This window comes from Atta cephalotes (genome assembly GCF_000143395.1).
Source record: "Atta cephalotes unplaced genomic scaffold scaffold00001, whole genome shotgun sequence".
Taxonomy (NCBI): domain Eukaryota; kingdom Metazoa; phylum Arthropoda; class Insecta; order Hymenoptera; family Formicidae; genus Atta; species Atta cephalotes.
The window spans coordinates 9,971,161-9,980,399 of NW_012130065.1; the positions used below are offsets into that span (position 1 = coordinate 9,971,161).

The 9,239-nt window shown below is 27.4% G+C and overlaps 1 protein-coding gene and 1 pseudogene across 1 annotated transcript; one reads left to right on the forward strand and one right to left on the reverse strand.

The window, feature by feature from the left end:
* Nucleotides 1-791: 791 nt before the first annotated feature.
* LOC105626487 (peroxisomal membrane protein 11C) lies at nucleotides 792-1,941 on the reverse strand. The gene is made up of 4 exons (XM_012207791.1): nucleotides 1,711-1,941; nucleotides 1,356-1,534; nucleotides 1,116-1,184; nucleotides 792-999 (listed from the first exon to the last, which is right to left on the reverse strand). Exons 1-4 carry the CDS (start codon nucleotides 1,939-1,941, stop codon nucleotides 792-794), a joined length of 687 nt encoding a protein of 228 aa, XP_012063181.1.
* Nucleotides 1,942-5,169: 3,228 nt separating this feature from the next.
* The window catches only part of LOC105618565, a 15,679-nt pseudogene continuing 11,609 nt past the window's right edge, over nucleotides 5,170-9,239 (forward strand).

A 9,239-nucleotide genomic window follows, 5' to 3' on the forward strand; every position in this document is an offset into this window, starting at 1 on the left:
ATATATATATATATATATATATATACAAGATACATATCTGATTTAAAAGCTTCATTCATGATTCATATTTAACCCTAAATGTTTCTGTCATAATGTTACCGTATATACAATGTATTTACGGAAAAGTTAAATTTAAATAAATTTAAAATTAACTAGTCATTGTTTTAAGTATTAATTACAAAGTTTAGACTTTTTCGTATAATATAATTTGTCACTGGGAGTTGTGCATACTTAGTGTTATTTAATAAAAGCCTAAAAAAATGACAAAAGTTTAAAAAAAGTTTAAAAGTGGCCTTTATTTATATGAAACAATTTTTAACAAAAATAGAATAATGTATTATTAGATAAGTATAACGATGAAATCTTTTTCTTGTCCTCCCACTGAATTCCTATTATGTATACGTTACTGGAACTAATAAAACATTTTTTTACAGACATACATATGTATGCAATATTTAATAATATAATAATAAAATAATAATAATTTAATAATATATAATAATTAATATAAAATCGCGAACGAAGATTGAAATATATTTGATTTCAGAATGCAATCTATATTGTAAAAATGCAAAATACTTTTCAACTTGAACGATGAACCTATCGTTTTAAAAGATCATCAAAGCTACAACAAAATTATATTCTAATATATATTTTTGATCCGTATTAATTTTTTATTTAATATCAATATACGTACAACACAACTTTATACAAAGTAGTATATACAATACATTCATCCACATTTTTTGCAATTGATAAAACCTCTCCCAAATTAATATTTAAAAGTATTTTCAAATTTTCATTTGGCGACTGAGAGCTTGATAAAGTCCAATTAATGACGATATTGTCCCAAGTGCACCAACATGCCATGTTTTTAAACGGCCTCCCCAAAGTACTCCTGGTGGTAAATAGCTAATTGCATAAGAAATATCTAGCATTATACGTGTGCATGTCAATAGTGCATTTCGTCGTTGTTTGTTGAGGTCTTTCAATGTGATACTATATTAAAAAAGAAACAAATACATAATTCATTTTCATATTTTTTTAAGGAATAATATTACTGAGATAAAATCATTTAAAACTTAATATTATCACAAATATGGTAAGATACTCACTGTGTATTAACATTACTTTTTTTCAATCCTATTTTATATCTTTGAAGCTTTTGTAATAATCTAAACGATCTAAAATAATAATGAAATATTTTACATTTTATTTTTTAAATGTGTGCTTCTAAGAAAATAATAATTATTATAAGATTGTTCTGATATAAAATAGTGTGCATCTTCAACAATTTTGAAATATTATGTGAATATTAATTTGAAATATTATAAAACATATTTTGGCTTACTTACTTCAATAACGACAGGTGTAGAGAAACTATCCAAAACCAAGTTGTAGCAAGATCCCATTTATCATTATTAATTGATACAATATTATGCTGGCCAGCCCAAGCAATATGCTCTATGGGAGAATAAATAACATCTACTACATTTTGTATCACTTGGCTCCATCTAATTAACCGATCAGGTTCCTATTATTAGATTACATATGAAATTTAAATGGCTCTAGAAAAATAATGCAATGCATTTCCATTATATAGTATTCTTGAGGTAGCTGATTAAAAGATTTCAGCTATGTACTTATTATCAGCTATCTTCTTAATTTTTAACTGTACACAATTAATCCATATTAAATTAATAGAGATACCTGCTTTCCCCATCCATATGTCATCATATAATGAAGCGACGGAAGATCATCTAGCAAGCGCAGCATCATCCTGCATTCACTCATCTGACTTCCAAAGGTCTTGAGTTTCTTTTCGGCACTTTTAGATGAAGTACACACAGTAAGTAACTTTGCCGCATAAGACAAAGTTCTTAACATCTTATCTCTGCCGGAATATGTTTCCAAATAATTGCTCATGAGTGGAAGATCCATTTTGCCCTTTATTTATTTACAAAAGAAAGAATTGAACTTAATAATTACTGTAGGTTTACTGCAACAAAAGTTGTAAAATGTATTATAATTAATTTGTTACAAAACAAGAACTTGATATAAATAAAAAGATTAAATCCTCTTACTTTATCTATTGAAGAAAATATATAAAAAAAAGAAATAAGAATATTTAATCTTTACTTTTTGTAAAAATTATAAAATGAATAGAATTATAATAAATAGAATTATAATAAACAATTCTTAAAAAAACATAATTTTAGACAAAAACAAAATCGATTAAGATAATACAGATAGTAACTGTTCCAAGATTAATAACTTTGTAATAGGTATTACAGAATTATAGGTATATTAAAAAGAATTACTTTTATTCTTATTACTTTATTCTACTTTTATTCTTAATTTTGTTTGACATTCACATGCACAATACAAATCACATGCATTTCCTTGCATTTTATTTGTTTTATAAACAAACAATTCTACATACCTAGGAAAGAGTTCCTGTGATCTGTAATACTGACGAGTCTTCTCTTTCTATAATCCTGATGAAATATGCGCAGTCACGCTCAGGTGTATTCTGTTAACAACAATTGTTTTTATTACGGCATATGTTACAAAGCATATTCGTTCGTCTTTCTCGGTCTGTCATACGAGAGAAAGTCCAGTGATTTGCACAGAACCAACACCGTCATCGTTCAATCTGCATTCGAGTTGTCATGAACCGGTTGTGCCGCACACAAATGCATTGATTACCGAACTGAAGATAATTTTCATATATCTATTCATATATCTATTCATCTAAAACGATTCTAATTGACATATTCCACTTGGAAGAATAGTCAGCTGATTCGCCTATCTAGTACGCCATCTGGCGTTCGTATGCATCGTATTGTTAGCTTTTTGAATCTTGGTCTTGTCACAGAGTCTGCAATTATTATCGGTGTGTTGTTGTTGCATAATAAAAATATTAAAAATCTATTATTGAATATATAGTACAAGATCACTGTTAGTTAAAGAGATCACTGTTATAAAAGAGAAATAATGCTCTCAGACAGCATTTTTATTTTTCTTTTGTAAATACTATAGATTTATTTATATCAATGTATGTAATTGTATTATCAAATACAAATTATAAAAATTTTTATAGAAATAGTTTTCTGTTATTTTCTTTACAGATGTAGGCGCCGTTTCAGGTTTCAATAGTAACAGCATACTGTGTCAATATTTTTGTCTGATATTGCAAGATACATATATTACATAATCGATCAACCTGGAGCATACATAACTATATTTATGTATTATAGTTATGCGTGCACTTTACAAAATATAAAAATAGCAGCTTAAGAATTAATTTAGGATATAAATATTACTTATGAACTTTAAGTTTAAATACATTAAACTTTATATATTGAATTAAATACATTGAACTTTATATTGAAAGTATCACGAAAAAACTTTGATATCGTAATTAAATAAACATCAATTGTCAATAAAAAGATTGCACTAATAATAACAATAATTATTTACATTCAGATAGCACAGAATATTTATGATAAATATTTATTAATATTCATTATTTGAAATGTTATATAAGTATTTTATATAAGTATTTTATTGTTATTTTATTGTAAGTATTATTATACATATATTTTATATAAAGCTTTATTTGAAATATTATTAAAATATGGACTAAATATTTCATGTAATGTTTATAATAAATATAAATAAATATTTCAATATTTATACAATAAATATTTATGATCTGTGCAATCTATAATAGCATTTTCGGCTACAGATTTGCATCAATCTAGGTTGAATTAATTCATGTTCTCCTATTGATACAATGTAACATATCAATCAATAGCAAACAGTAATCCAGGTTAATGCAAATTGGTCGGACTGAAAATGCTGAAAAGAACACAAAAATATTTGTAATAAGTATAAAATATTTAAAATAAGTCTTTTTTGTAAATATTTTATAAATATTGCGTGCTATCTGGGCAACTTCGATATAAGAATAAATTAAAGGCAAAAAATAGTGTTTAATTATAATTAAATTTTAATTAATTTCTACATTTCTACATTATCTCTATTAAATTCTGAATTTAAATTTTGATTCTATAAAATCGATCATTTTTTATCTTTATGCGCTAACGATATATTTTTTTATGTATTTATATTTTTTTATGATTAAACACTTGTGGGCTCCAAAAGGTAGAACACAATCAAGATGTTTGATCTGTTGGATTAAGCGAAAAACAATTTGTTATGATCTTGTTATGTTTTTGCACCTTAAGTCAGTTGGGCTCGAACAAATGATGAAGTACAGATTTTGTAGCAAATTGCGACGGAATCATAATTTAATGTAAGTAATTAATTTAAGTATAAAAATTATTTGCAAACAATAGATTTTAATGAAACTGCGAGTAGTTAATTTCTCTTTGCGTAAAAAGAAACTGATGAAATTATACCAAAATACTAACTTTATTTATGATAATAATAATAATAATAATAATAATAATAATAATAATAATAATAATAATATATAATAGTCTTTTTATATACATTAAAATTTTAACAAGTACATATTCTCCAATTTTTACAAGGCTGATACTAACAAGACCACATTTTCCATATTTCTTATCAGCATACACATTAATACAATGTTTTTATGATTGCACTCCTGTCAGAAAAACAGCTTGTAATAACGTAGAGTATGGTATATATCAACGTAATAATATAAATTTTTTTTTGAGCATTAAACTTTGTAGCATTCTTTGATAATTAATAAAATCATAAAATTTTTTCTTCTTGACCAAATGTATCAAAGTATTTGTAGTGAGATTTCGACCGCACCCTTAATTGCAATATTTCAATATGTAATAGTCCAGTTAATTTAGTAGATATTTGCCAGACAAAAATTACAAACAAAATTTGCTAGTTAGTAACAATGAACTATATTATCTCTGAATTTATCTGATTATAACACAATAGTATGAATCAGATATATATTTTTTGCTTATCAGATTGTGCAAAGTTCATATTGATGACTCCATAGACATCGTGTACTTTTATACTGTAAAAAATAAAATGTTAATTTTAATTTAAAGATGTATAGTAAATTTTCTAAATGCAAAAATGTTAAAATTAACATATGTCTTTAAGTTAAAAACGTTTTATATTTTATATTACAGTGTAAAAGTTATAGGTAGGATGAAGCTCGTCAACTTTGCGAGAATTTTGTTGCTTTTCGAAATTTACTCTCTCATCAATGTAATCGCCAAGCAGACATCTGATGCTTTCGAGAATAACTTTCGTATGATAGTGATCACTTACAAAAATGCAATAGAGAGAGGTATATTAAGATCTATCTAAATTATATTTTATAATAAAAAGATTACCTAAGATATATAATTATAAAGATAATATTTTTTATTGCAATTAAAATGTTATAAATTAATCTAATATCCTGAATTTTTATTCTTGTAATTGAATAAGAGAAGGTAGTGAAAAAGAATAAAAATTAGTGGTTTAAATAAAAATTTATATATTATTTAGATGAGTTATGTTTATTATGAGTTATGTTAAGTTAAAATTTATAAAAAGACTGAATTTTTAGATATTTGATTTACATATATGTATAAAGGAGTGAGGAGATATAATTAATATTATTATGATATTTTTCTAGAGAATATTCATTATACTCTGTATAGAATATATCCGAGAATTAAAATAAATAAAAATAAAATGAGTAAATAATAATAAAAGGATTAAAATTTATTGATATAAAAATTAGAGGTAAAAGAAGGACAATTTCAATGTAGAAAATTAGAAAAATTAGATTGAAATGTCAAGAATAAAAGATATACGAAACAATTTAAAGACAGTTTTAATTATTAAGTATGGGACATGATATATAAATAAAAGAGAAGTGCTCTGGATAGAGTACTCGCGATAGAGGAAGGATGTTCCCTATGCAAATTTGAAGAGCAGCAATGCAAAAAGATTGTAAGATTTGACGGCAGTCCGGATGAATCTGGAGAAACTACAGGTGTTATAATTATGGATGGATAATGAAATAAAAGCTTTTCTTCTCAGTACACAAGTTACATGTAACGTACTTGTTAGTTGGATGTAATTTCGCCCTACTGAAAAAAATCAGTATAAAGTTACATAACAAAATCATGTAATTAAGACAAGTAAATCATCTGAGATTGTTCCAAATCAATACATGATTTTTTTAAATTACGTAATTTAAAAAATCACATGATATTAGAAATAATTTCATCTGTATTGTGATTTTGTAGTCATCGAATTTTAAGGACTTGAATAAAATTAGAAATAGAAGAAAAAAATATATCATCGTGTGGCTTTTCAAATTATATAAAAAAATCACATACTGATTTGGAATAATCCGTTATGTGATTTACTTATCTTAATTATATTATATAACTTGATTTTGTTATGTAACTTTGTGACATAATTTTTATTCAGCAGGGCCTACTCAACATTATAACTATAATCTAACACACGTGTATGTTATATATAATTTGATGTTTACTGTGTTGTTTCGTTAAACTTATACAGCAGAGAGGTTATTCAAGAAATGTATTCTTTTCGATAGAGTATCAATGGATATAGATCAATGGAATAGGATTGCGAAACGTAAAGAATGCCATTTCGGTGGCTCGTAAGGTATTGAAGTATACCTTCAAACATTCCCTCCTAATCGGAGATTTAGCTACGCAGTTTGCTATAAATATAGGATTCAAGAATGAATCTCTGCAAACGAATGAGTCCAAACAGATGTGGAAGCAATGGAAACAACAACAACGAACAAATGTCAACCCAACTTTTGGAAAGTATTAAGAAAAGACATGCTCTTTTTCAGCATATTTCAATTTATTATTACTTCTTCGATATTCTTGCGCTATCTAGAACGTTATGCTGAAATCAACAACTAGCTATGGACCTTATCACATGATAGAAGATGATAAAAGCAATAGAAACACGCCAGTAGGAAGCGAGGAAAATCATGATTCAATTGGTATCCTTGCGATAGACTCACAGGGACGCACAGCTGCTGAAACATCCACGAATGGAGTCAAGTACAAGATACCTGGATGTGTCGGAGATTCTTCTATTGTAGGAGCTGGCGCCTATGCTGATCAGAGGATCGGTGTAGCTGCCAGTACTGGCGATGGAGATATTATAACGCATTTTTGCCAAGGTAACATTATGTATTAATATAAACATGTATTTTCCAGATATATTTTAATGAACTAAAATAGAAATTTATATATTCTATTTTGGTCTTAATCTTCCTACTTTAATTTTAAATTTGTTAAAATTAAAATCTAGTGTAATATGTATAGTAAATTTTTAATAATATAGTTGTTGAAATTAAATTGAATCATTTTTGCAGCTTCCTGGCGGTAGAGGAAATGCATTATAGAGCGTCGCCAATGGAAGCTGCTAAAAAGGCGATTAAATCATCCATCACTATTGTTTAACTTCTTCGATGATGATTGCGTTGAACAAAGAAGGAAAATATGGAGCAGCGTGTAATGAAATGTTCGAATTTCCTTATATCGCAACTCCCACTTTAGGTCTTAGATCATATTTTATTCGATGCCAATTATAATTTGTATAATTATTAGGAAAATTTCATTTTCACGTTTTTCCGAACTTTAAAACAGTATGATACTATTTGTAAATAAATATGTAAAAGTTGTATAAATTATATAAATTTGTATACATATAACATTATTTTTCTTAAATATTAATAACATTTACGAATTAATTACGGCAACAAATGTTGCTGTTATATTCAAGTATTAGAAAAAATGTATATATTTAAATGTTACTATAATTTTCAAATCTTATGGAAAAAATATATTACCCATATATATATGACGATTTTTAGACGAAATATACATACAATTATCATTTACTTGCCTTTTTTATTCCACTTCTAATTTCTGAAGATCATTTATAAGATCATTTTATTTCCATGGGAATGATTCATAAAATCAATATAAATTTTAATGGAAACTTAAAATTGATTAAAGTAAAGAAAATTACGCACACTTATAACCGAGCGATTTAACGTAATGATCATTATCAAAATTAAGAGAAAGAAGAAAACGCACAAACAGAGAGTAACGTAAATAAAGTGCCATCAGGTTATTTTTAACAAACTCATTTATTAAAGTACTAAAAAGGATGGAAACGAACAAAATCGAAAAGTTGCACATATAAATATCAAGTAGTAAGAGTAGAAGAATAATATATTACGAACTATATATCGCGCGCGGGGATGCGGCGGAGAGGGGCAAAGGAAACAGGGTGGCGATCGTGCCTTTTGGCTCGCTGATTTTATACTCGAGACGTCGTAAAATATATACACATATAACTCGTTTCTCTGCGTTTCTTTTTTCTTTTTTTTTTACGGGAGCATTCATCGAGGAATCGAGGATGGGAGATGAGAGCTCGAACGGTTCGGAGCAATAATTCTTCGTTAAATCGGAACTAAATTTTCGTAACTATAATTACGAAATGTCGATTTTACAATTCGTACAAGGTACGTATTATGAAATTATTCGGAATGGATTCCAATCGGAATGGATTCCGATCGGAATGATTCCGTTTTTTCTACAAATAGAATTTTAAAAAATAATTGAATAATTTCGAGATCGGAATAAATTTCATAATACATACTCAGGTCAACCGTTTTAAGTTTGACCTCGCAAACTCCGCGTTTCATACTCCGAACCCTTCGCTCGATTGCACGCACATAACCGAGAATGTCTCTCGCCGGATTGGAACCGCGTTCGGGATCAGGCGAAAGCAACAGGACACCGTATATCCATGAAAGAATTGATCTATTTTATAGCATTTCATTTCGAGAAAAGAAAAGAAAAGGTGACCCTTATAATTATAACAAACACGTCGTCAAATACGAAGTAGATCTTTTTTTTTCTTTTCACACATTTTCGCTTATTCGCGGCGTTTGCCTGCGGAGAGCCATGGAATTATTTAAATCCTCACCGCCTCTACACCGTTTTCCTTCTCCTTCCTTCTTTTGTTTTATCGTCGTTTTGAACATCATTTAGTCGTTTTTTTTTTTATTATACTTTCCCGATACTTTACTTCTCTTTTCTTCTGATCAGTATCGCTCTCTTTTCTTTCCCCTTTCTTCTCCCTCTCTTTCTCTCTACCTCTTTCCGACGATATATATTTATGTATATATGTATATATTTATATAAATATACATATATATA

Coding starts and splice junctions, on each gene's coding strand:
- LOC105626487 (XM_012207791.1), bottom strand. CDS start 1,941: ATGGATCTTCCACTCATGAGCAATTATTTGGAAACATATTCCGGCAGA. Junction 1,185..1,355: donor CTACACCTGTCGTTATTGAA/GTAAGTAAGCCA, acceptor TTATTATTTTAG/ATCGTTTAGATTATTACAAA. Junction 1,000..1,115: donor AAAAGTAATGTTAATACACA/GTGAGTATCTTA, acceptor TTTTTAATATAG/TATCACATTGAAAGACCTCA.